We start from the raw sequence: 26,506 nt of genomic DNA on the forward strand, positions 1-26,506 counted from the left end.
TCCGCCCCCTGATTATTTCATCCCATCCCCCTCCTCAAGGGATCCCTCCAAACGTGCACCAATGGATGCAGCCATCCATCATCTTCTTGACATCCAGGCCATTCAACCTGTCCCTCCGAATCAGAGAGAAAAGGGCTTTTACTCCCATCTCTTTGGGGTGCCCAAACACTCTGGGGGTTGGAGAGTCATCCTGGACTTGAAACGGCTCAACCGTCGCCTTATCCAGCGTAGGTTCAATATGCACTCCTTGCAATCAATTCTTTTAGGCACCAGGCGGGGAGACTGGTTATCTTCCATAGATTTTTCGGAGTCATTCCTCCATATTCCAATCAGGCCCTCCCATTACAAATTCCCCAGGTTCTGTCATAATAGCCTTCACTATCAATACGTGGCCCTACCCTTTGGACTGGCCTCGGCCCCCCGGACCTTCACCAAGGTCCCGGCGGCCCTGGCGGCTTATCTCAGGAGCGTTCCCGTCCGCCTCCACTGCTACTTGGACGTTATCCTTATTCTATCCCCGTCCAAATCCCAGGCAGTCAGGGATACCAGGGTCACCCTCTCCGCCTTACGGGCACACGGGTTTCTAGTCAATTGGCAAAGAGCCAACTTACCCCTTCCACCCGAATCAACCTCTTGGGTGCCATAATTTATTCTGTTTCTCAAAGAGTTTTCCTCTCTCCGGAGAGGTTCCTTAGCATTCAAGCCCTGGTCAAACAGAGCAGGCGTTCAAGGAGGGTGGCCTTGCTGGACCTCTCTGAATTGTTGGGCAAAATGGTGTCACCCATCTCTATTATTCCCTGGGCCCGTCTACACAGTAGATCCCTCCAGTGGTTCCTGCTCCCGTTCCAACGATCCGGAAGAAGCAACTCGAAGGCCAGAATCAGGGTCCCTCCAAGGGTCCTCACGTTTCTTCTCTGGTGGACCAATCCCGCCATCAACAGAGGCCACCTCTTCGCGGAACCTCAATGACTCTCCGTCACTACGGACGCAAGCCTGTCCGGTTGGGGCGCTCATCTCGACTCGCTCTCGGCACAGGGCAAATGGTCGCCGACCGAGCAGAGGTGCAGCATCAATTGGCTAGAGCTTCACGCTGTCCATCTGGCCCTGTGCAGTTTTTCCTCAGATCCGCAAACATCACGTTCGTTCTCACGGACAACGCCACGGCCAAGGCCCATATCAACAGGCAAGGGGCTCCCAGTCCATCCAGCTAATGAGGGAAGCCGAGCGCCTTTGCCGCTGGGCAGAATCCAACCTCCTATCTCTAAAAGCCGAACACATCTCCGGAGTAGACAATACTCAGGCGGACTGGCTGAGCAGGGCCACGGTGGACCAGGCAGAATGGCTTCTCCATCCATCCCTATTCGAGGAAGCGTCCAGAATATTCGGCCTTCCGGTGGTGGACCCTTTCGCCTCCCCGTCCAACACTCAGCTTCCACGGTTCTTCTCCCGGTATCCGTCTCACCGGTCGGAGAATCACAACGCCATGTGTTGCCCATGGCCCCCAGGGCTCCTATATGCCTCCCCTCCGCTCCCGTTAGTTCCCAGAGTAATACAGAAACTCATTCAGGAGAGGGCAGACCTTCTCCTGGTGGCTCCCTATTGGCCCAGGCGACCGTGGTTTGCGGACCTCCGCTTTTTGTCGGTAACGCCCCCATGGAGGATCCCCCCGGACTGGGTCTCCCTCTCTCAGGGGCCCCTTCTGCATCCGGAGCCTCAATGGCTCCAGTTAGCCGTCTGGAGGTTGAGCGGATCCGCCTGACTAGTGAGAAGCCCTCAGTCAAGTCATCGACACTATTTTGGCCGCCAGGCGACCTTCCACTACACGAATTTATGATGCCACTTGGAAGGGGTTCTGCAAGTGGTGTAGCGGGTCTCAGATTGATCCCCTCTCTCCCCTGTGGCTCAGATCCTAGAATTCTTCAGGAAGGCCTTCGCAAGGGGCTCGCACCTAACACCCTGAGACTACAATTTTCTGCCCTCTCAACCGTGGTCTCCTGTGATAACTACGGTTCCCTTTCTCATCACCCCCGAATTAGATCTTTCCTTAGGGGCGCCACCAACCTGTGCCCTCCCACTGTTCACAGGTTCCCCACATGGGACCTCAACAAGGTCCTCGTTTCTCTTACTCGTTCCCCGTTCGAGTCTTTGAGGGATTCATCCCTTCAGTTTCTCACCTTTAAGGTAGTTTTTCTAGTAGCTATTACTTCTGCTCGTCGAGTTTCGGAATTAGCAGCTCTGTCAGTCAGGAACGATCTATGCGTGTTCCATGCAGACTGAGTGGTCCTTCGTCCCGACCCCACCTTCCTACCCAAAGTCAACTCTCCCTTCCATAGGTCACAGGAACTGGTTCTACCAAATTTTTGCCCTAGGCCCTCCAGGGGCAGGGGGGTCCTCTGGCACTCCCTAGATGTTAGAAGGGCCTTGCGTATATATATTAAGCGCACTCAATCCATGAGAAAGTCGGAATCCCTCTTCCTATCCTTTCAACCCAGGTCACTGGGGCTTAAGGTTTCTCCTCCACCATCAGTCGCTGGATCAGGGCCACCATTGCGAGGTGCTACCTTTCCCATTCCCTGCCCGCTCCGGGTGGAATAACCGCCCATTCCACCAGAAGTGCAGCCACCTCGGCGGCCTGGGCCACGCAAGCCCCCATCGCTGACATTTGTCGGGCAGCCACCTGGACCTCTCCGTCCCCGTTTATCAGACATTATAAAATAGATACGTACGCCTCAGCGGAGGCCTCTTTTGGCCGACGGGTCTTACAGAGGGTCATCAGTGATCCGGAGGGGCCTTTGGGCCAGACGGAGTCCCACCCGTAGGACAGCCCAGCTTTGGTATGTCCCAGTCTCTGGATGCTCCGAGCGGCTCGAGGGAGAATGGGCGTTGGTTCTTACCTGATACGCCCCTTCTCGGCGAGCCGCGAGGAGCATCCAGCCCCACCCTAATTTCTCCGTCTGGTGGGGACTCTTGCTTCAGCCAAGGAGCCAATAGTAGATTAGAAAGAATTAATAACCTCTCTTCTCGTTATCGCAAAAAACTGGGGAGACGCTGCGCAATACCACGTGAGGGGGCGGAGCGTTTCCTCATCTAAAGCTCAGACTGCAAGAAGAGGACTCAGAAGCACATCCCAGTCTCTGGATGCTCCTCGCGGCTCGCCGAGAAGGGGCGTATCAGGTAAGAACCAACGCCCATTTCATTTATACGTCTACAAATGTTCATTCTGGCTAGGATATTCAAACAGCAAAGCTGTTTGTCGGGAGGAAAAAAAGAAATATCATAAGGAGGGGTGGGGCAGGCGGGGATAATGCAATTGAAGATGTTTGTAGATTGTGAACGTTTGTACTTGATTTTTGCACACTTATATAAGAGCCCACTGTTGTATTTTTGTAGCTACACATCTTCTACTTCATACATGTACACAGATTTGGCTGTAATGACAAACACAGGATGAAAATATTTTTTTCATTAGATGTATATAAAGCTGGTTACCGGCAGTATTTCAACAAACTGAGGGAAATTGCTTGGATTGTGCAATGTTTTGGCACGTATGATAGTATATTATGATTAGTAGCCTAATATGAAGAGAAAGAAAAACAAAGCAGAATTTGAGAGGTTGTATGTGGAAACTTCTGTAGTAGTAAAATTCTGGGCTAGAGATTACATAAGAAATAAAAAAAACTAGATTGTTTCATACTAAAAGGAATAGGAAAAAAGTCATTAATTTTTGGTCAAAGGTGTCTGAAAATTCATAGTGGATGCAGAACATTATCTGATTTCCCAGTATTTGGGAAATATTCAAAAGAGGTTAATTACTTTAAGTGATAATACAAAAAACTGGAGAGAAAATCATCAGGATTTTCCATTCTCATGGAACCTATGAGAATGAATGTCCTCTGAGTGGAAAGAGGAAATACAAATTGAAATAATGTCTTAGTAAATCTCCAATTTGTGACAACTTCATCCATTTTTTTAGCCATATATTTTATTCCACAATACCGAGGCTTACAAAGAAAAGGCAGTGTTAAACATATGTGTTAAACATATGAAAAAATATATAACTTCAATAAACAAAGATATGGCCACTGTAAGTACTAAGTAAATTAGAGGTTCTTTGTTTGCCACTGATTTATACTGATAGGAGGCTTGATAAATAGCTTAGGCTTAAATATAAATATCAAAGTGAGAAAGCTGCATTTATTTATTTGTTTATACTCTGTCCACTTGCCCTTTGGACCCCAAGGCTAATGGTCAGGTGCCCCTCCCCCATTGGTGCCCCCTGTCAACTGTCACTGAATGTTCTACTTTCTCTTTAGGGAATTCTGATTGTAAGTCAATGTGCTCCTGAGCCTATCTGACTCTGCTTTCTATGGGGAAGATGGTTGTGAGGAATCATTAGAGTGTTATAGGCTTCTTAAAATTTCAGAAAGAAAAACAGACGACCTACTTCTTACCGCTTTCATATGATCCATTACTTTAGGTCTCCATCTCTTTTAAAAAAATCAGTGTTTCTATATTTTTTCCCTACCGTTTCTATCCTCTACTGCTAATTTTAATAAATAAGACTGCTGTGATGTGTGAGGATAGGGGGAAGATGGTCAGCATATATAGATTTGATAAAATATTGGTGAAGGATTCTTCACCCATTTGTTCCTATTATTGTTATTTTTAACAAGGTGGTCATAAAGATCGGGATCTGCTCAACTCTCCGGATGTTAGAATTTTGCTTGATATATCTTCTTCTTCAGTACATTTGAGGTAATGGGATGAACTTGTGCCACAATTCAAAGCAGATATCTTCCATTTGTTCTAATGTTCTTGCTCTTCTTTGAACTTGGCCCTTCAATTTCTATGGTCACAGTGTTTGGCTGTGATCAAAGAACAGATGAGGGTTAGCTGCTGAAAATTGAATCCAGATTGAAATCATTTAGTTGGCAAGTAAACACAACTTTAATTTAAAGTGTCCTGTGTATTTCTTGCTGTTCTGTCTCTAGATGCCATTGTCTCACTGGCAAAAGGAAAAAATAATCTATTTTTTTATGAGAATCGTATTTGATGTGGCAGTATCATACTAATTTGGCTTATTTTATCTGTCTGCTGTGTCTCTGTCTTTTAACCAATAGTTGTGGGACTGGGGAGCTAGCTAGGTGGCAGTGTTTGAGGAAAGGAAATCTATATCATCCAGACCTTGGAGTCAATCAGAATTCAGAGAGAACATTCATTACTTAGAAGTTAGGAAAGCTGCCATGAACCAATGTTAGCTTTTGCCCAGTTATAAATAGCAAGCTCTGCAGAATCCTGATTATTCATTTTCTCTTTCTCCATTTATTTAAGACAGTGAATCAAAAAAAAGACCTGAAATGGTAGCCTAACATTAAAAATATCACAATGTTAACAAATTTGTTTTATTTTTGTGTTAACAGTAGCTGTATTGAGACATTTTATAACAAGATACATTCAGTCTAAATTTTGTTTACATTGCTCATTTAATTTCACTTTCCCAAATAGGGCCCATAGGACTCTTATATTAACTAATAGTTTATAAACATATAAAACCATTTAACCATTTTATTAAAAGTAAATTAATGTAAACTCTAATTGCCATAGTTTATAAACTACTTTATAAACTACAAATATTTATAATTTTCTTGTGACAGATTGTACTTTTATCTACTAATTTATGTTAGGGAGATATATTAAGTAAAATGGAACAAACAAAATATTGTTACAGGCAGTAGATCCCTCTATATTCTCTTCATTCCCAAACTTTCTATATAAAACATAAATTTGTTCCTTTAATTCAGCTATAGGAAATATCTGCTGATGAAAGATGTAAAGCTACAAAGCCGTTGAAATTAACCACAAAAAAGGTTGCATTAGTTTTTTTTAACATGCTAAAAGGAAAATCCATTTTTATATTTTGAATCCTGAGTTATTTTGGCTTTTAGAACATTAGCATATTGCCAAGTAGTGAACTGCAGAAGATTATAAATTCACCCACTTTGCAGTTTTATCTTTGTTGTAGTTCATAGTAATTGGTAATTATATTTTTACTCTACAAGAGTGAGCATGCTAACATGCATTCGAAATATTTTCTTATTTTTTCCTACCTAGATTAGGATACATAATCTTTTATTGGGTTAATTATTCAGTCACCTCTAGTCATACTTTATCATGAATAAACCTTTAATTTCATGAAATTGTTGTGTTCACAGATGCATATCAAGCTGACATTAGAACCTTAAAACATGTATTTAGCTAAGCTTTACTACATCTTTCTACTTTTAAATCCAGTGTGCTATCTAATAGGGAGAAGTTGTTTTTTATGTGCTACTGCAATTATTTTCCATATTTGCCTTCTGATTAGCCCAGTCCCAGAATCTCTGGGAAAGGTTGCCTGCATATAAATTCAAGGATTAGAACTTTAAAAACACATTTAGTTAAGCCTTACCACATTTTGTACTTTAAAATCCAGGGTGTCATTCAATACAGATAAGTTTAAATTCAATTAAGATTAGTATATCAACAATTAAAGTGTTAAATTCAAATAGAAAAAGTCAAAGTAAATTGATATTCCTCACCTTCAGTTAGCTACGGCTGCAGTGATGCAAACAATCTGTCCAGGACTGAAAACATCTTTTGGATTTTTGACATCAGCATTATAAGTTAAAAGGTGCTGATAGTTCCACAACTGAGGGAAGGTATTTTCAATTGCTGATAAGCTTCAACCAATTTCTTTTTTTAACAAAACTATTTATTGAATTCTGAGGTTTGAGGAGCCTGGATGAACACATAGCTGGGTTTGAATCAACATTACTTTATCTGTATATGCACTACACCTGTTCTTTCACTGAATAAATATGGGATGCACAGTACCTGAAGTTTTTCCCATATATGCTCATTGCAGATAAATCAGGCAGCTGTGATGGTGCTATAGTCTCTTCATCCTGTATTGGCTTGCTGATATTCCTCTATTTGGCATTACTTTAGCCTATAGGAAAATTGTATTGTAATGTCTCCATTTTGAACTGATTTGAACATAGATTCTAATGTGAAGTTCTCTGCTGATGGTCTGAAATAGATGAGGACTGCGGATATGTAGTATCTATTAGAAATGTATAGCTGGGTTTTTTGGGTTTTTTTTAGAGGGGAGGCAATTTAAGGGAGACACTTGTCAACATAATTATTGCCATAAATCTTGCAGGGGCTTCAAAGCCTCCCTTTCAGTGGTTTCTGTGCTCTTTTGGAGCACAGCCTCTAAGATGTACCCTTACTTAAAAGAGGCATCCACTTGTATTCATATCATAGTTTCTGTCCTGCCCCCATGTAATATATGAATATAAAGCCAAATTAACAGGAAAAACACATATAGCAGCAAAGAAAATCCAAGAGTAGCAATACTATAGTGTCAAAATAAAAACAACAACAACAAAAGCTTTTAAAATACCTTTTTGCAAAGAGGGAATGTGATGGATTCATTGGCTTTTCTCTGATAAGTATTCCAGCATAGGTAGAGAAGCCTTATTTCTTCACGCATTCATCTTTTTTCCCCACTATGACAAAGCATGACAAGGTTTAGTTTCCTGTGGAAGTAGCCTCAAGTATTCTGGCTGCAAAAAAAATTAGGGCTTTAAAAAATTTGCATGAAACATATGGCTGTCCAGAAATTGTTGAACTAATGCTCATGATGCTTAACTATTGTCCTTAGTGGCAGGCAATAGTCAGACTTATAGCGGGCCAAAGTTCTCCAATCTTTTTATTGAAAATTACCAGGGGTGGGCTGCTACCACTTCACCCCCGTTTGTGTGAACCAGTAGTTCCGGCGATCAGTTGGCCCTGCCCACCCGACCCTGCTCTGGTCTGTCCTATATTTCTGTGTTTTGCAGCTCAGCTGATTCGCACGGCACAACGGATTGCCACACAAATCAACTGTTGTACTGGGGCTGCATTAGAAGCTGAGTTTTAGAGCTGAAAATGGGCAGTTTTCAAATGCTTCGCGCTCACCGAACCTGTTGTTACACCGGTTGAATACCACCACTGAAAATTACTAATAACATTTGGACTTAGACCATTAAATGTATTGGGAGATGTTGAAAGTGTTAACCTGGGTTACAACCTAAATGTAAGAAAGTGTCTTCTTATATAGGTGAAATTAGTTAATGTGGTATATTAAAAGATCTTGTGGAATTAAAAGGTAATCAGATGAGGTTTCACAAGAATTAAATTCTTCAGCTGTTTTTTCCCCAAAGGTAAAGTATAATCTCTCATAAAAATAATTTAATATTATAGTATACTATGGCATACTAAGAAAGGTAGAAAACCCAAATTTTTGTTAAGATAGCTTCTTTCTTAGGTCAGCTGAGAATTTGTACCAAGTTAAATTTAGCATGGTGAGATTTCTTCCTTTGTCTTTTTTTTTAATTGAATTTTTAATTGTTTTGCTTTCGAAGAGTGGGAACTTTGAGAACTTAAAAATACTTGCATTATACTACTGTTGCTAGTAATTTGCTAATTTCTCCATTGAGCTGCTCCGAGCATCCAGAGAGTGGGAGGTGCTTAGTCCCTGCTTGGATAGGCTGGGCTTAATTGAATAGGACACTGTTACTCCTTCTTGGCTCCTCCCTAGCGTCCCCCAGTTTTAGCTCAGCCGTTGGTGTGATAGGCAGCTTATCGTTGGCCGGAGCAGGAACATTTAAGGTTTGAGTAGATAGTCAGTATTCTAAATTCTTTGACCATCTTTCTCAATTCCGACAGCAATTTGGTTAAAAAAAAGGGAGGGGGAAGCAGTCGGAATGACGCAGATTGCTTTGGCGATCAGGGCAGTTGCCGCCCACAGCAATCGTAATTTGCTTCGTGTTTTCGGCAGCCGCGCTTTTCCCAGAGATTGCGGTTTGCTATTGTTTGAATATTTTCTGTCTTGCCATTGTGATTTGAAATTTGAGCCGCTTTTAAGATAGCACGCTCGTTCGGTTCCTAATTACCTTTCGCCAGCGGCTTTTCCTCCCGATTTACAGGGGCGGGGTGGTGGAGCCCTCCTGGTCCCCTCTATCATTCAGTCACACAGTATTCGTTTTTTTGTGCCCTTTTAAATGACTGTCCGACTAAGGTTGTAGCAGTGTTGGCGCCAAAAGAAAACAACTGGCCGGTGCCGTTTTAGAGTTGGGCAATGGTCATTTTGGTGCGCAATTTACAGGACTTCGCCATTTAATCCACGTTGCATCGTGTGGCCGTATTCCTGAATTTTACTTTACCTGTGAGAGGCTTTAATTTCTTCAAAGCTTAATGCAGCTTATAAAGGAGAATTAAAATTTGCAGCTCCCTTTACTCCGGTTTCAGGAAGGTATAAGTAAAGATTGTTGGCTGCCCTCACAGTGAATATATATTTGTACTACTTAGCAGTACCAGGCCAGATGAGCCTGATCAGTCAGCTGTTGAAGGTCTGTAGTTGTTGTTTTCTTTCTTTGAATTGACCTGGCATTGAGCATTGTCAAATTAGACCATTTGTAAATATTTTTATTGCAAAAAAACATTAAAATTCATTAACATAAAATCAGATAATTAAAAAAAGGGGAGTGAAAGTAGAGATAGGGTTCTTGCCCCTGTGATGGTACAGGACCCTGGATGTCCATATGTAGATATATTCACAGATAGATAGATAGATATATTAATACATTGTTATTCATACTCTACTACAGATTAACTTATAATCAGAGTAACTACAGAATTGCAACGGCAAACAGAGGTGGCCCTAAGACACGGGCCTTAGATAAATCCAAGAAATCTAAGGGTCCTTCGAAGGCCTCCGAAAAAGATGCTACCTGACGCCAGAAGGCATTGGAAAAGCAAATTGAGAAACGCTCTAAGGAGGCTGAAAGAACTTCCAAGCCCCCAGTTCCACTATCTTAGACCTGTCCATGCCACCCAGGCCAGCTAGCACCTTACAGGCCTCACCAAGCGTAAATATCCCGAGGTGACCTTCAATCCAACAGCAGCTGGCCTACGACAGGAGGAGTTCCTGCCAGATGAGGTACCAGAAACTGTGAAGGCATGGATGGAGCTTGCAATCCACAGAGGAATCGCAGCCAGGGTCCAACAATCCTTGATGACCAGACAGATACCAGTATCGGAATGTGACTCTCAGTCAGTAAGATCTCTATGCAGAACTGACCTACATTATCCTCAGGTACCTCCTCAAGAGGAGTTTTCTTTCATTTCACATATGACTTTAGAAGTACAGGAGGAGAGAGAAGGTGAGCCCCAAATGGAGCAAGTAGACGCAGTATCAGTTCCAGATAGTGAAGTCCCCTTGGAGGAGGAACCCTAGAAAGAGGCATGTCCGAGGACGAGGACCTCAGACCAGACCAACCCACCTTTACGGGGCTATTTCGTCCACAGCTTTTCAAATCTCTTCTTTTCAAGGCCAAAACCACAGCTCGCCTTGAAAAGTCTCCTTCTGTTCTTCAACCAAAACCTCAGGAAGAATCGGAGGATTTGATTTTCTCACAACCATTAATGAGGTTGAAGTTATTCTAGTTCCGCAAATGTTTTCAGATCTGATCCAGAAACAGTGGACCTCAGCAGCAGTGTATCCAGCCCCTACTAGCTTTGATAAGAAATTCTTTAATTTAGCTTCTGGATTTTCTAATTCTTTGAATACCCCTGAAGTAGATGATCCAGTGGTTGCCTTAGCATCCTCCTCCACCATTCCCATAGAAGCGGAGGAGGCCCTCAAACCGGAGGAAAAGAAAGCCGAGATAACACTCCGAAAGGCACATCAGTCTGATGCATGGGCAATAAGGGTGACAACAGCCGCGTCCTTCACCAGAACCTCACTCAAATGGCTACGTCACCTGAGGGACACTATACCAAATTCTAATGTTAGGGCATACCAGGACATCGCCAAATTAATTGTGGCCGCAGAGTTTTCTGCAGATGCTACATTTAATTCAGTCAAGTTTTCAGCTTGAGCCATGGCATCGCAGGTTACAGCCCGCCGGTTACTATGGCTTAGACATTGGCAAGCTGATATCAAACACAAATGGAAACTTGCCTCTTCCCCAATTTCCCCAAAAATTGTTTGGCGCTGCCCTGGATCCACTTCTAATTGAGATCAGAAGCAAGAAGATCCTTCCCTCCATTCTTCACTCTGACAGCAGAGTTTTTCAGCCCTTTCAGAGAGGCTCCTTTTGTCCCTATTATCAAGGCCCATTCTCCCCCAGATTCCAGAGACCACCGACATATAGGGGAGCCCAGCAGTCAGATAGATCAGAATTCTCTGACAGACCTCGCAGGGGTGGACAAGCGAAGCGATTTTTCAGGGGAATTGGAAACAGAAATACAGGGATCTCGCTCCCATTGGAGGATGATTAAGTCTCTTTGCAGACCAATGGGACTCTTCCACATCGGATTCCTGGGTTCGCAACACCATCAGATTTGGTCTGTCTCTAGAGTTCTCCTCCACACCCCCGAACTTTTCCATGAATATCTCCCGAGATCCAGTTAAAAGGAAACTGATGGAGACAATGATTAATCACTTACTAGAAATGAAGGCCATCCAACCAGTACTCCGGGATCAACATGGACATGGATTATGTTCCCTACTTTTTGTAGGTCCCAAGAGTTCGGGGGGTGGAGGGCAATCGTAGATTTAAAACGTCTCTAGCGTACTCTAGTCTACTGCAAATTCAAGATGAGTATGTTAATCCATTCTCCTTAGCATAAGAAAGGGTGATTTTTTGACTTCCAGCGATTTAACAGAGGCTTATCTTCACATACCAATTAGACCTTCACATTCCAAATTTCTCAGATTCTGCTACAACAACCAACATTTTAAATACATCGCCCTGCCCTTTGGGTTGTCATCAGCCCCGAGGACCTTTACAAAGGTTCTGGCAGCTCTGGCCGCACACCTTAGGAGCACTCCAGTTAGGCTCCAGTGCTACCTGGATGACATTTTGATTTTGTCCTCCTCATCCAGGCAGGCAGAATTGGATACCCAAATTAGATTACGAACCCTTCAACAACATGCTTTTTTCAATTAATTGGGCCAAGAGCCATTTGTTTATCTCACCTGGGCTCAATAATAGACACAGTAGAAGGAAGAGTGTTTCTATTCCCTGAGAGACAGGAGAGCATTAAAACCTTAGCTCAGTCTATCAGAACCCTCAAATGGGTTCTTCTTGCCAATTTGTCTAAACTGCTGGGAAAAATGATTTCCTGTATTTGTATTGTTCCTTGGGCTCGATTCCACACTAGATCGCTCCAATGGTATCTGCTTCCGTTCCAAAGATCAGGACTAAGCAATTCCAGGACCAGTGTTAGTTCCTACAAAAGTCCGGCTATCTCTACACTGGTGGACGGCTCCAGCCATCAACAAGGGTTGCCTGCTGAAAGACCCCCAAAGACTCACCATAACCATGGATGCCAGCCTGTTCGGATGGGGAGCTCATTTCCAGTCCCTCTCGGCTCAAGGGCATTGGTCAACTGCAGAGCAATCGAACAGCACAAATTGGTTGGAGCTCAGGGCAGTCCACCTGGCCCTTCGCAGTTTCCTCCCACATATTCAAAGGAGACACATACTAATGCTGACAGACAATGTCACAACAAAAGCACATATCAACAGACAAGGGGGGACCCACTCAAAACATCTCATGTGGGAAGCAGAGAGACTGTGCCTTTAGGCGGAAAGGAACTTAGCCTCTATCAGAGCGGAGCATATTTCCGGCCTGACAAACACCCAGGTAGACTGGCTAAGCAGGGCCACGATCAAGCAATCAGAGTGGCGTCTGCATCCGGACCTGTTTCAGGAGGCAGTCCATAGATTTGGTCTGCCAGTTATAGATCTGTTCGCTTCTCCCCTGAACTCGCAGCTCCCGAGATTCTTTTCAAGATACCCATCCCAGGGGGCGGAGAAGATCAACGCCCTCCTGTGCTGGTGGCCCAGGGGTCTCCTATATGTCTTCCCCCCTCCCATTGATACACAAAGTGGCACAAAAACTACTGGACGAGAAAGCGGACCTGATCTTGGTGGCACCCTACTAGGAGGCCATGGTTTGTGAATCTCAGGGGCCTGTCCACAGAAGAACCGTGGAAAATTCCACCGCACAGAATTCAGCTCACCCAAGGACCGATCCAACACCCGGACCCTCAATGGCTCCACCTAGCTATTTGGAGGTTGAGCGACGACATCTAAGAAAGGAGAATTTTTTGGCCAGGGTGATTAATATCATTCAAGCGGCTCAGCGCCCTTCTACGAGCCGCATATATAATGCCACATGGACTGTCTTCTTCAAATGGTGCACCAAATCCAGGGTGGACCCATTTTCGCTGTCAATTGCACAAGTTTTAGAGTTTCTCCAAGATGGTCTTGACAGGGGCCTCTCTCCAAACACTTTAAGATGACAAATGGCTCAAAGGATATGAAAAGTCAGTGGTGACTTGGAAGGGTCTACCATCTATCTCCCATCACCCACGGATAAAGAGTTTTCTTAGGGGCACCACAAATTTGTGTCCACCACTGGTGCATCGTTACCCGACCTGGGACCTTAAAAAGGTACAGCACTCACGAAGAGTCCATTTGAACCCCTGAAAACCGTTAGCCTCCATTTTCTCACATACAAGGTTGTTTTCCTCGTGGCTATAACATCAGCATGTTGTATATCAGAAATCGCAGCCCTATCGGCCCGGAAGGATCTCTGTATATTCCACGCTGACAGAGTGGTGCTTCGACCAGACCCCACATTCACGCCTAAAGTCAGTTCTGCCTTCCACAGGTCACAAGAACTAGTTCTCCCTAACTTTTGTCCCAGACCCTCTCAGGGCATAGAGCATCAATGGCACCAACTGGATGTCCGCAGAGCTCTACATACTTACTTACATAGTACAGCTCCCTTCAGAAAGATTGAAGCTCTTTTCATATCCTTTCAGCCAACCTCTCAGGAGCAGAAAGTTTCCCCTTCGACTATAGGCAGGTGGCTGAAGGCCACGATAGCCAAGTCATACAAGACTCAATCACTGCCTGTGCCTGGGGGCATCACGGCCCACTCAACAAGGAGCGCGGCAACTTCAGTGGCCTGGGCCACGCAAGTTCCTATTGCAGAAATATGTAGAGTAGCAACATGAGTCTCCCCATCACTTTTCATTAGGCATTACAAAATTGATGTATTTGCTTCTGCTGAAGCCTCTTTTGATAGAAGGGTGTTACAACAAGTCCATTCGGACAGTGTGGGGGCTCCAACCCAGACGGAGACCCTCCCGTAGGACAAGCCAAGCTTTGGTATGCCCCACTCTCTGGATGCTCGGAGCAGCTCAGTGGAGAAGGGGCGTTGGTACTTACCTGATACGCCCATTCTCGGTGAGCTGCAACGAGTATCCAACCCCACCCAATATCCGTCTGGTGGGGTCCTGTTCCAGCCAATGACTAATCTGGATATAAGTTTTTTAAAAAACACACAAACAGACCAATATAGAGGATGGGGGTTGCATCACCTCATCTTCGCCAAAACTGGGGAACGCTAGGGAGGAGCCAGGGAGGAGTAACAGCGTCCTATTCAATTAAGCCCAGCCTATCCGAGCAGAGACTAAGCACCTCCCACTCTCCAGATGCTTGTCGCAGCTCACCGAGAGCGGGTGTGTCAGGTAAGTACCAACGCCCCTTTTATTTGGCATAAATATAATAAATAAATAAATAAACATACGTATATTGTCTTAATATGTATTTTGTAATTTTCCACTTATCAATATAATTGCCTTATTTTTAAGGAATAGTATGTCTCTAGTATTACATAATACGATTCCTAGAGCGTTTTGCCAACTATCATAATAACAGTTGCTGATATAACCTCTCCGGCAGTCTTTTGGGTTCTGAAGTCAAAACAGTGGATGTTTTCATACAATATACAGAAGACCTAGTTAACAAGCATATATCAATATTGTGCCCACCAATATGTGTGGCTCTTTAACAAGAATGTTAAGTCTCTTCAACAAAGGTTCAATCAAAATATTATTCATTTAAAAGTGCAATCTATTTCTCCAGCACGTCGATTGGAGAATCCATGGATGGCTTGACACATGCCTTTCTGCCTGGAGACTGAGTCCTTAATCTTTTACCATACCCCTTGTCAACTGTCACTTTCCCCAGTTCACAACTCAGTCTTGCCCCATGGTGACATGGCAAAAGATTGGCTCGCAAATCTTTGAGTAGAAACGCTGGATTTCTAATTTTTCAACTTGTGCTGGCAGGTTTGGTTCGTAGCGCTGTCAAAGTGCTACGGAGGCTTTTTTTCTTCTATATTTTGATCGTCGCTTTTTCCCTGTAGCCACAGCTCGCTGCCAGCCTCGCTGTTTCAAGGGGAGTAACTTTCCCGCGCGAGGGCACCCAGTTTATCTATTGCTGATATTAGGGTATTCCTACTTGATAGGGACAATACATTTAGAATTGTTTGCAAAATTTGCAGATATTTAAACTGTGACAGAAGTTTCTCATGAATTAGGGCCTTTTTATTTTATTGGACTTAAGAAGTTGAAAGTGAGACAAAATGAGTTTATACCTTAAAAGTGAACCTGTGTCATTATTTTAGTCTCCTGTTTATAATAGTCTGTAGCATTGTAGATTTCTGTAACAAAATCACCTCCGTATTAGAAAAAAGTAGATTTTGGCGTAGAATCAAGTAGAAGTGCTGACTGAGCTTGTTCTAATTCTACAGAAATGAAAGAAACAAAATGTAGCTGTAGATTTAAGGATAAAAATGTGCCTCTAAATTTTCTTCACAGTTTTTGCTTCAACACAAAGCTTGAAGAAGCAGACACTGGGATGCTGATGAGATCAAGACAGTGACTGGGTTGAGTTTTTCTACTTTCTGTTCCCAAGGCGTGTTACCAGATTGCTGTGGAAATGAATGGAGAACAGCAGCATGAGACAGGTATTACAGTTCTGGAGATGGAAGTCATGCCAACTCAGCGTATTTAGAATTATTTGACCCCCCCAAATAAGTCATTGCTACAATTTCTTTATACAAGTCTGGACTATATCAAAACAGAATTTAGGATTTTTCCTTACAGGTTATTTTTTAATATAGAACTTTAAATGTGATGTATGGTGTGTTATACCCATGTTATATTTATATTTTGTAATTTGAGAATTTAAAAACTATATATTTAACATTTGGAATTAATATTTATTATGATTTCATTTTTGATATCTTGAAATGCATCATTTTGAGTTCCCAAGAAATAAATATACAGCATTGACAAAAATGAACAATGTCATAGTACATTTGAGATCTTTGATGCAATCTTTCACGCATGACAAATTAAATACTGACAAATTAATCTTGGATTTTAATTACCCTCCCCACTTCACTTCCTATGAAACAAAATACATTGAGAAATAATGCTACATGATTTTGTTTTGAAACATTAGTTAATTCAGGTATTTATTGCCGAAGCACTAATGATAATATGAAATTTAATTTCTTACTGAGACATGGTTTTGAATTAAACACATAAAATTGGTTTTCTTATCTGTTTATACAAACACATACACATACACAGAGTATATATTTCCTTTCCAAATTCGGTTTACTTTGAATATATTGGTCATTCTGTCAGCAATTCAGCAGCCACATTAAATGTAAAATTGCAGTTATGGAACAGTACAAAAGTGCTGGTTGTATACTAATAGAGCAGTCCTGCACTCATGCTTATGTTGTTTTATAATTAGAGTCGTGTTGCTATCAGAATGGTCATTATATACAGTGTATATTGATACTGGAAAGGGAAAAAATACAAAAAAATAAAAATGACTCAGAAATGCCTGAAGTGTTTGCAAAGGCATTGGAAAGATTGCAATGGAAATTGTTCTAGTGACAATAATCACATGCCTACTAATCTTGAATGGATCTAGGGAAATTAGAAGTATAACTGTAGCACATTTTTGTCACTATATTCACAAAACACAAGATGACATCACGGGCCTTCATCGGGTTCAATATTACATAATAACAAGAACACATAAGTAATACTTCCCATCCCTACAAAGACGACTTTAAATTCCCTTATACTATATTTATATATTTTTTCATGAACTCAGCGCATTAGAAGAAGAAAGGAAAAGCTGCACAATACTATATCCTCAAGCATTCCTGTCCCATCAAGAATAAAAATATTTTTGCCTAGCAACCAAAAGAACTATTGAGGAAACATGACAAATGGAAATGTAAACTCTCATTCTTTTGAAAGAAAGCTGCAGAGATCTGCTATTAAGATTAAGGAATCAGGAAGTAGTGGTAGGCATTCAAGCAGGGGAAGGCATGTGCCCACTTATATTTTTATATGCCTTAAACAAAATAGTGAAACAATAAGCTGCACTGAGAATTTCCTAATTTGAGGGGCAGAAAAGACTGGAAAATCATGGGTTGGTTGACTTTGCTTGTCAACCTCCTCAGCTGTACTGCTTCAAGAACTATTCGGGATTACCAGAAACTGAACACCTTCAGGAGAAATTGGAATGCTGGCAAAACTACTTATGTTCATATATTAATATAGCAGAACCTAACTCAAATCCAAGATAAGAAATAATATCAGAAAAGGATAGAGAAGATACACAGTTACATTGAACCAGTGTAGGACCAGTACCTTAGCCCTTACTTGAACCAGCCAGCCCTTTGGGCCAACTGATTGTTCACTTTATATCCTGTTTTTTCTTCAAAAATTCATATATAGTACATTTGGGTTGCAATATATTGGCAGAAAAATCTGGACAACCTCCAGATGGAAGAAAATTCTTTTTTTGCCTTTCTCTAGTGACTGTCTACATATTTACAGAACAACTATTGCACCCCTATAGTATAGTACTTTAATATTCTATTTTATTCTTGTGAGGACCCGGTAAGGCCCAAAGTTACTTGATGTGTCTTCATACTTGATGTGTCTTCTTAAGATGGACTTGAATTTATATTTCTCCCATCTTAGTCTAGTTCCTAAATTACAGCCTAGCATAAGCTATATTCCATTTACCTCCTAAGAAACTACCTGGTCCTATTTTTTTGTATCAGAGGATGACAGGGAAGAATGAGTATTCAAGAGAAATGCAGCTGCTTTGAACCAGTATATAGAGAAAAGTGCATTGAGAAACTGTCAGGTGTGTTCTGTCCACTATTGCTAGTCATAGGACTCTCTCCCAGAATGCACAAAATGGACTACAGATAAATCTGGCATCTGTCGTCTTTATAAAGAGTAGACACAGAACAATGAGTTTCATATGTATCTCAAATTTATTTATGTTGTATCTTTTGCTTTGCTTTGCATGGCATGTATTATGTTCATGAACAAATGAAATACATTTTTCCCATCACTTCCACTGAAGATAATAGGTCAGAATAACTTTGTACGAGATGTAGGTTGTAACAATATGCTATGAAAGGGATAAAACTGCAGTTTAAAAAAATATAAGCTATGCCATAAGTAAGCTCCTCCTTCTGCCTCCCATGAGTCCCATCTGTTTCTGCTGTTGTATCTTTGTCAGCAGATTAACTGCTGGCAGTCCTTAGCTCCAACATTTTTAAAGATTGTGGCGTACCTTGTGCCGGTCCTTTGTTAAATCCTTCAGTGTATCTTTTGTACATGATTACACTGTAGGTTGCAAGAATACAGAAATGCTTTGAAATAAATACCTCACATTTTTCTTTCGAATATTGCCAACATCTAGTCCTGTATTATTTCCGGGAAAATTCAGTATTCCTGTGTCTTATTCTTCTGTTTTTGAACCCTTACATTTTAAAGCCTGCCTTACAATATGTTAGCTAAAAAAAATACTTTAGGTCTGAATGAAAAATCAGATTGTTAATAAAAAAACTTAATATACACTTATTCTTTTGCAAAAAGAACCAATAATCAGATTTGAACATACATACATACATACATACATACATACATACATACATACATACATACATACAAAAACACCTGGTCTTTATAGTCCTTTTTGTGCCAATGCCCAAAGCTACTTGGCCAATTTTTGCTGTAATATGTTTTTGACTAAATAAGCATATGGGGGTTGAGCAGTTTTTAAGCAAATTATTTCACTGTGTCTTACAGATATTGACAAGTGTTTATAAGTTTAGGTTTTTCTAGCTGCAGGTAAACCTGTTAAGCTATCTAGATTTTGCTGAATGCCAGCTCTAGTAGCCTCGGGCAACATGACTAGTGACAACTACTGGGAATGACAGCTCATCAATAACTGGAAGGCCACAGGTTCCTCATACTCAGGAATGACACATTATGTATGTCCCTATACAGATAGTCCTTGAGCTACCACAGCAGATAAGACTGGAATTTCCATCGCTAAGCAGTGCAATCATAAAGTGCAATTTCACATGACCGTATTGGCAATCCCAGAGTGGTGCAGTGGCCTAGAAGTTGGAGCTCTCGCCTCACAATCAGGAGGCTGTAAATTCAATCCTAGGTAGCGGCAAATATTTCTCTCTTTGGGCACAATGAGTAAATATCAGCTGTGAACGCTGCATTGGCAACAGGAAGGGCATCCAGCCAGTAAACACTCTGCTCCATTCAGTTGTCCTGACTCCACCCGGATACAAAGGATTATAAACTCATTAAAAGACAAAAAAAGGTTAACACAATCCCAACAGTTCTTGCTGCCATCATTAACTGAATTCCATCAGTGACTAGCCAGGGACCCATTCTTGCGGCTTGGGCCCTCCTAGCTCCAGGCTTTGATAATGAACTGCCTCCCTTTCAACTCCTTCCCTTTCCCCTTTTTTCCCCTTTTGGTCCCCTGCACTTCAACGTTTTTGCCGATTTGTGCTCCACCGCCCACTTCTACCATTTTCTTGCTGCTGTCATAAATACAGATGACCTGCCAAGCATCCTAATTTTGGTTATGTGACCATATGGGTACTACAAACTGTTGTAACTTAAGGGACTTTGTATAAGTGCCATTCATTTAGCACCATTGTAGCTTCAAACGGTCACTGAACAATACTGTAATATATCTAAACAGTTGCTTGAACAAATGTTCGTAGCTTGAGGACTATCTGTATAATATAAATTAGGCATTCGTGAAAACATACTATACATATTAAGCGAATGAATTTCTTCCATCAGTAATTGAGAACTTAAAATAGAGTTTGATCAGGCAAAACTTTAAACAATTACTACATGGTAGAAGAAGAGCAAGATGTGAGATTTTTATGGATCTTTTGCTTCATTCATAGTTTTTGCACCTGTGGTTTTTTTTTTTTTCCCGTTTAATAAAACAAGTATTTATCCATAGAAGTATACTTTTCCAAATTAAAAGTGCATTCCATTCAGGAATAAGGACACCAGTGACTGTGAAAATATATTTTTATTTAAAGATAGCTCCAATACAATCAAAAGAACACTGCTTATGGGCATAGGTCACAAATCCAACATGATTTATGAAAAAGCAGCTGCCCTTTTATATCTGCAAATTGCTTAGTGCCTACTTCATAAACCTGTTATTCTTTTCCAAATCAATTTAAACTTGAAAAGTTTTTTTCATATAATTTCCATCATTACTCTTGAAATAAGGTACATTCTATCTTTTTTAAAAAAACAACTCTTCACTACAGCTTAGGCATTAGACCACTATATCAGCATAAGGGCTTTAGTAATTTATATTGCTACCTTTTGATATCTGACAGACAAGTGATATTGTTTAATTGACACTAGTGCATATTATCTATATTATTTGGTGTTATGTACATTTTAATAAACACAATTTCAATAGAATATTTCCTTTGTCTTCAAAGCAGGGGAAAAGAAACATTTACAGTAAATAAATTTATAATGCCAATACAATTACATCTTTCCATTTAAGATTTGTTCATTGTTTCTGGCTGATTGTAGATGCAGGATCTGTTGTGGAAGAAGCAGAGTTCAGTTGGGATGACTATTTGGAAGATACAGGAGCAACAGCAGCACCTCACAGCTCTTTTAGACATGTAAGTAAACATCTGGTCAATGTTGTCTTCTGCATGTGTTTTTTAAACTCTGATCCCTTGGTAGCCATAATGTGCAGAAGCTCTTCATTTCAGATCCTTGAGAATTCTAAGTGCAGTCCCTTAAGCTCTTTGCTGTAACTTTTGGGCTTTAGTAATATCCTCACAGGTCCCATTTAAAGGGGAATAACTAATAGAGAGCATTTATTTTTGTCCTTTGCTTTGCAAGAGGGACTCTTGTGTTTCAGTTAGTACTAGAGACAGATCCAAAGAATTGCTGACTTAAATATTTTTAAAGTGAGAGTGGCTGTTCTATGGTGCAAAGTGAAATCTTTTGCAGTTACAACACATGAAGATAATTAGTCTGCAAAGAGCTTGCTGACTCATCATCTTAAGGCTTTCTTCCATGCCTTGTTGACAACACCTTACTCACTCAGTCATCCCTTCCTTTTTATTTTGTTTCCTTTTAGTACAAGTGAACTGATAAAACATCAAAATTAACTTGCTACTTTTTAAAATGTAATGCTGCAGATAAAAGTACATTACTGATTTTTTTTTTTTTTTGCTAACAAAATAATTGGACAGGGACTGTAAGTTTTGACATGTTGGTTTATTAATTTCAAATAATGAAAGCATATAACCTTCAACAAGAAATACATTGATTCTAACTTAGAAACTATAGGGTCATTTTAGAATATAGTACAGCTATGGGCTGTCACCATTAAAAACACAACTCTGTAGAAGGGATCTAGGTATCTCAATTGACACCCTAACAGGTAAGAGCCAAAAAGTCAATACAGTTATAGGCTGCATTAATTAAGGGATAGTATCAGCATCACGTGAAGTCATAGTACTGCTTTATACTGCGATTCTGGTCACCATGATACAAAAAAGATGTTGAGACTCTAGGTGTACAGAGAAGAACAATAAAGATGATAAGGGATCCAGAGGCTAATCTGTACAATGAAAGATTGAGGGAACTTGTATTTCTAATCTAATGAAAAGAAGGACTAGGGGTAACATGGTAGCAGTCTTCTAGTACTCGAGAATAGAGAAGAGGAGTTTGACCTATTATCCAAATCACTTGAGGGTAGGACACAAAAGTATAGGTGGGAAGATCATTAAAGAGAGATCTAACCTAGAATTAAGAAGAAATTTTCTGATAATGAGAATAATTAATCAGTTGGTTTGCTTCCAAAAGTGGTAGGTGCTCCATCACTAAAGGTTTTCAAGAAGAGATTGGATAACCATTTATCTGGAATAGTATAAAATCAAGAAGTGGGTAGAAGACTTCAAAGTTCTTTCCAATCCTGTTATTCTATGTTATATACTACAACAATGTGTTATGACTTTCTAGGTTCTTGGGAAGAACTCAGTATATATGAAGGCCAACAATAATAATATGACAACAATAAAGATAACTTACTAGCAGCAAAGAATTGTTGGAATCACAACACTGAAAAAGTAGTCGAGTGAAGTCATTAAGGTGGTAACTTCCAAATACATATTTAGCCCATAACAAGCCAGACATGACTATAGTTATAGAGAAACAAGTATGGATAACTGGCATTGCAATAGCTGGAGATAATCAGTGAGAAATAACTACCAGTAGAAAAAATAGGGAAACTTAAAGATCTCCAAATAAAGATCAAATAAATGGGGGGAAAGTACTAGTGGTGCCAATAATAGTGAGCTTGGTGTGCCATACACCAAAATCTGAAAAATTACTTGGACACAATAGGAATAGATAAAATCTCAATTTACCAATGACATTTTTTTATTACTTACAACAGCACATATATCAGGGCAATATCTTTAATTATCCTAGATCCCTGGGAAGGATCTAATCATGTGGATATGAAAACCGATGTATACATGTTGCTGTTTTCATAATATATCTTATATCAACAACAATAATAATTAAAACAGAACTGAGAAATTACTTAGAATATTATAGAGGTTTGAATAGAAATGATGTTGAAGAATGGAACAAATGCTATAAATGGTAAAATAAATCCTGCAATTATTAAAAGTTAGACAAATGTTGTGAGGGATATTGAAAAAGTGGTAAGGCTACATGTATGGGTGATGTAACTAAAGAGATTTTAAAATATGGATGTGGATTTTCTAGGAAATGGCTATGTGACATGTTTAATGTATGCATAAGAATACATTGGTCCCAGATGACTGGTAGGATGCTGTTATTTTTATCTTCAACAGAAGGAAATGTATTGAGTAAATGAAAAAAAAATATTTGTGTTAAACATTCCTAGGGAAGCATTTGGCAGAATTTTTTGATATGGACTGTCAAGATGTGACAATGAGCGAAATTTGGGAAGTCCAGCTTTATGCTGGACAGGAAGTATATAAATCAGATTTTTCTGTTCAGCAAGTAATTGAGAAATATAGGGATGTGAGAACGTTTATTATACATTTGTTGATAGGCTTAAATTATGGAATATTTTATTCAAATATAGAAAGTAAGATCCATCATTAAATGCAACAAGAGTCATGCCCAGAGTCATGTTTTGTGGGATTGGCAGCTATATAAATATATAAATTAATGAATGTAATAATATATTAAAAGAAAAGTGAATGAGTTCAGAGAAAGGTAGAGAAAGTTGTGGTTCGCTAGAGTTTATGATACCCTCAAAAAGAGAAAGGAGAGAAATTCAGAGGGCAAAAAGCAATGAATGTAGTGGTATCAAGATCCCCGCTCCCCCAGTGATAGAAAGACCTGGAGATGTATAGTTAATTATGTTAGTATAAGCTAGTTTTAGCTATGTTTCCCTCTCTTTTTTACTCTCATGCATGGTTTACTATTTCTTACTCCTTTTCTCCATAATTTGGTTTATTCCAGAAGAAAGCAGCATGTATATGCATGTACTGTGAATGTACGGGTATATAAATACAAAGTATTGTATATGAAAATGAGAAAAATATTGGAGCAATTGTATAAATATATATGTGTGTATCCATTTCACAAGGGGGAGTAGTGAGTATATAGATTTAATTATCTTCTGGTATAAATTTTACCAATTTAATCTCCCCCTCCCCTAATATTGTTACTATAAGTGTCTTTGATCAAGTACAGAGTTTTTCAATCATAAGCTAGCATACTTTGTTGCTTTGTATACCCTAAAAAATTAAAGATGGAGAATGCAGTTCTATTACCTGGGGGCAAGATCAAAGAATTTCTGTAGTGTCATAGGATTGCATGAGAAATTGAATCGCCTTGTACTACTGTAGTCTTACTAGATTACCATGAGAGGGTGCTATTGGAACAAGAAACAGAATGTTTTGAATATATTGGTTCCTGTCCATAGTAATCATACTTTATTTGTATAGTAAGACACGTATCAAATTAAGGCGTCTTATTCTTGTTCTTATTCTTATGAACATGCTATTTTTTATTTACTTTTGTTAGTTTATTGTTAGTTAGAATCTCTTTGCCCAAATTCTGCCTTGATTTATGTGTTCATCTAGGACTGTGTATTTATGTAAACTTTCCATTTGTATCTGAGTGAGACAGTTATCTAATTCTGCTTCATTTCCAATTTGAAATACATTTTTGTATGAGTAAAGCTTATTTAATAAAAATGATTTCAAAATTATTTTTCCTACTCACAAGCAACCTAATTAGAATGTATACTACTGTCATCTAAGTTGTCAAGGATCATTCTGTAGAGTTGTAATTAATACAGAAGTAGGAAGGATTCTCAGTTGTTTTGAAGACCAGTGATTTGGAATTCACTTTGTATACAAATATCTTCTAGAATTTTTGTTTGTTTTAAGTGTCAGAATTCAAGAGAATAGAATGGGAATGAAAATTTATACAATGGCTCTTTGTGTGTGTGTGTGTGTGTGTGTGTATACATGTATGTGTACACACACACACACACACACACACACACATATATGATTCGTATAATAGCAGAACAAATACAATTCAGATATTTGGATTGCTCATATGTGTGTAATTTGCCTTCATTATGATAGGTGATGATATAATTAAAAATAATTTATTGTTATATTTTAGCATCATATCTTGAATCAGGCAGGGCTTTTTTTTTTAGCCTGAAGGCTTTATTGTTTGAGTTTCTTGGTAAGGTCAGTTAGTTTTTTTGTGTTTATAAGTACAAAATAGATGTAATTATCAATTGTATTGAATAGATTTCAGTAGCAATCCGGGAGCATAAAGCAGGGGCTTTATACACTAAAGTTTGTAATCTGGGCTTCTAGATAGTTGTGAATTAATTAATTATAAATGCATTGCCATGTTGATCATTTATTTGGGGGAGGGGAAACACATGGTCTGATATAGGTTAATACCATTGTATCCTTAAAACTGTATCCAAATCTGATTGTAGTATTTTCCATTATAGATTATTTAATTGACCAATCCAGAAATGTTAATTCATTACCTTCCTTATTGCCCAGTTATCAACAGAAATCCCTAACTTGTGCCAAATATTGTTTAAATAATGTTACAGTGTCAAAATTGCTGACTTGATTTTTTTTCCCTTTTAGGTGGATACTAGCCCACAAAATGGCTTCATACCAGGCATGAAATTGGAGGTTGCTATCAAACCAGGCCCTGATACTTATTGGGTTGCCACAATCATTACCACTTGTGGGCAGTTACTACTTTTGCGCTATGATGGTTATGGAGAAGACCGCAAGGCTGATTTTTGGTGTGATATCATGACAGCTGATTTGCATCCGCTTGGCTGGTGTGAGCAGAACAAGAAGATCCTCAAAGTGCCTGAAGGTAACCATCTTCTATGGAACAAAGTGTAGGCCCTGTAAACTTACAAAATAACTGCCTGTAAAGTGATTAAGATTTTGTTGTTCAGGCTTCTTCTCTAAATTTTTGTATTTGGTTTTCCATGGGTGTCACTTTAAATATGTTTGCACAAATTGCTTTTACATTTACTTTTACATATTTGCTATGATACCTAAAAGTCATGCATGTCAACCCATTTGTCTTTTTAATATCTTGTCAATATAAGTGTTTGACTTAATAATAACATATATTATTGACAATCTTATTTTTGGTTCATCATGATTGAGATCCTGTACCTGTTCCTATTCTAGATTTAATCATCCTTGAACTCAGAAACTTGGCTCATAAAACTCTGAAATGTACACTTAAGTAATCCAAAAGTTGCAGACACGTTGAACCATAGACATGTGGGTTTGCTTTTGACCTTCCCAGGATAACTGTAACTTTAATCAAGCTGCTTATAAGATAGCAAGAGTGCATATCGATTGACTTAGGTTTTTTTTTTAGGTATTAAGGATAAAATTCCCAATCAGATAGAATTCCTTCAGCAAATTCTGAAAGGATCATGCAGCCCTCCTGCCAGTCTTCTAGAAGGGGTAAGTGTCTACACAGTAGCAATTTTAGAAGTAAAGAGTCCACTTTAATAAAACTTAATAATTACCACTTGTTTTTTTTAATTAGTGGCATGTTTTTTCTCCAATTTGGTTATAACTTCATCTTTCTGGAATATATTTAGTGGCAAACT

At 39.8% G+C, this 26,506-nt stretch overlaps 1 protein-coding gene across 3 annotated transcripts in view; it reads left to right on the top strand.

Annotated features, from left to right (window-relative positions):
- Positions 1-26,506, top strand: part of SFMBT1 (Scm like with four mbt domains 1) — a 124,522-nt gene that overhangs the window by 67,542 nt on the left and 30,474 nt on the right. For all 3 annotated transcript variants that reach the window (XM_026680522.2, XM_087954896.1, XM_087954895.1), the window contains exons 3-6: positions 15,769-15,917; positions 20,884-20,978; positions 25,506-25,746; positions 26,269-26,357. In XM_026680522.2, coding sequence (XP_026536307.1) covers positions 15,890-15,917; positions 20,884-20,978; positions 25,506-25,746; positions 26,269-26,357 — 453 coding nt within the window. In that variant the 5' untranslated portion in view covers positions 15,769-15,889. The remainder of the gene's footprint in view (positions 1-15,768; positions 15,918-20,883; positions 20,979-25,505; positions 25,747-26,268; positions 26,358-26,506) is intronic.

The sequence above is a fragment of the Notechis scutatus genome, chromosome 2, assembly GCF_049901735.1.
Source record: "Notechis scutatus isolate UNSWTSFEM ecotype Mainland chromosome 2, rNotScu1.2, whole genome shotgun sequence".
Taxonomy (NCBI): domain Eukaryota; kingdom Metazoa; phylum Chordata; class Lepidosauria; order Squamata; family Elapidae; genus Notechis; species Notechis scutatus.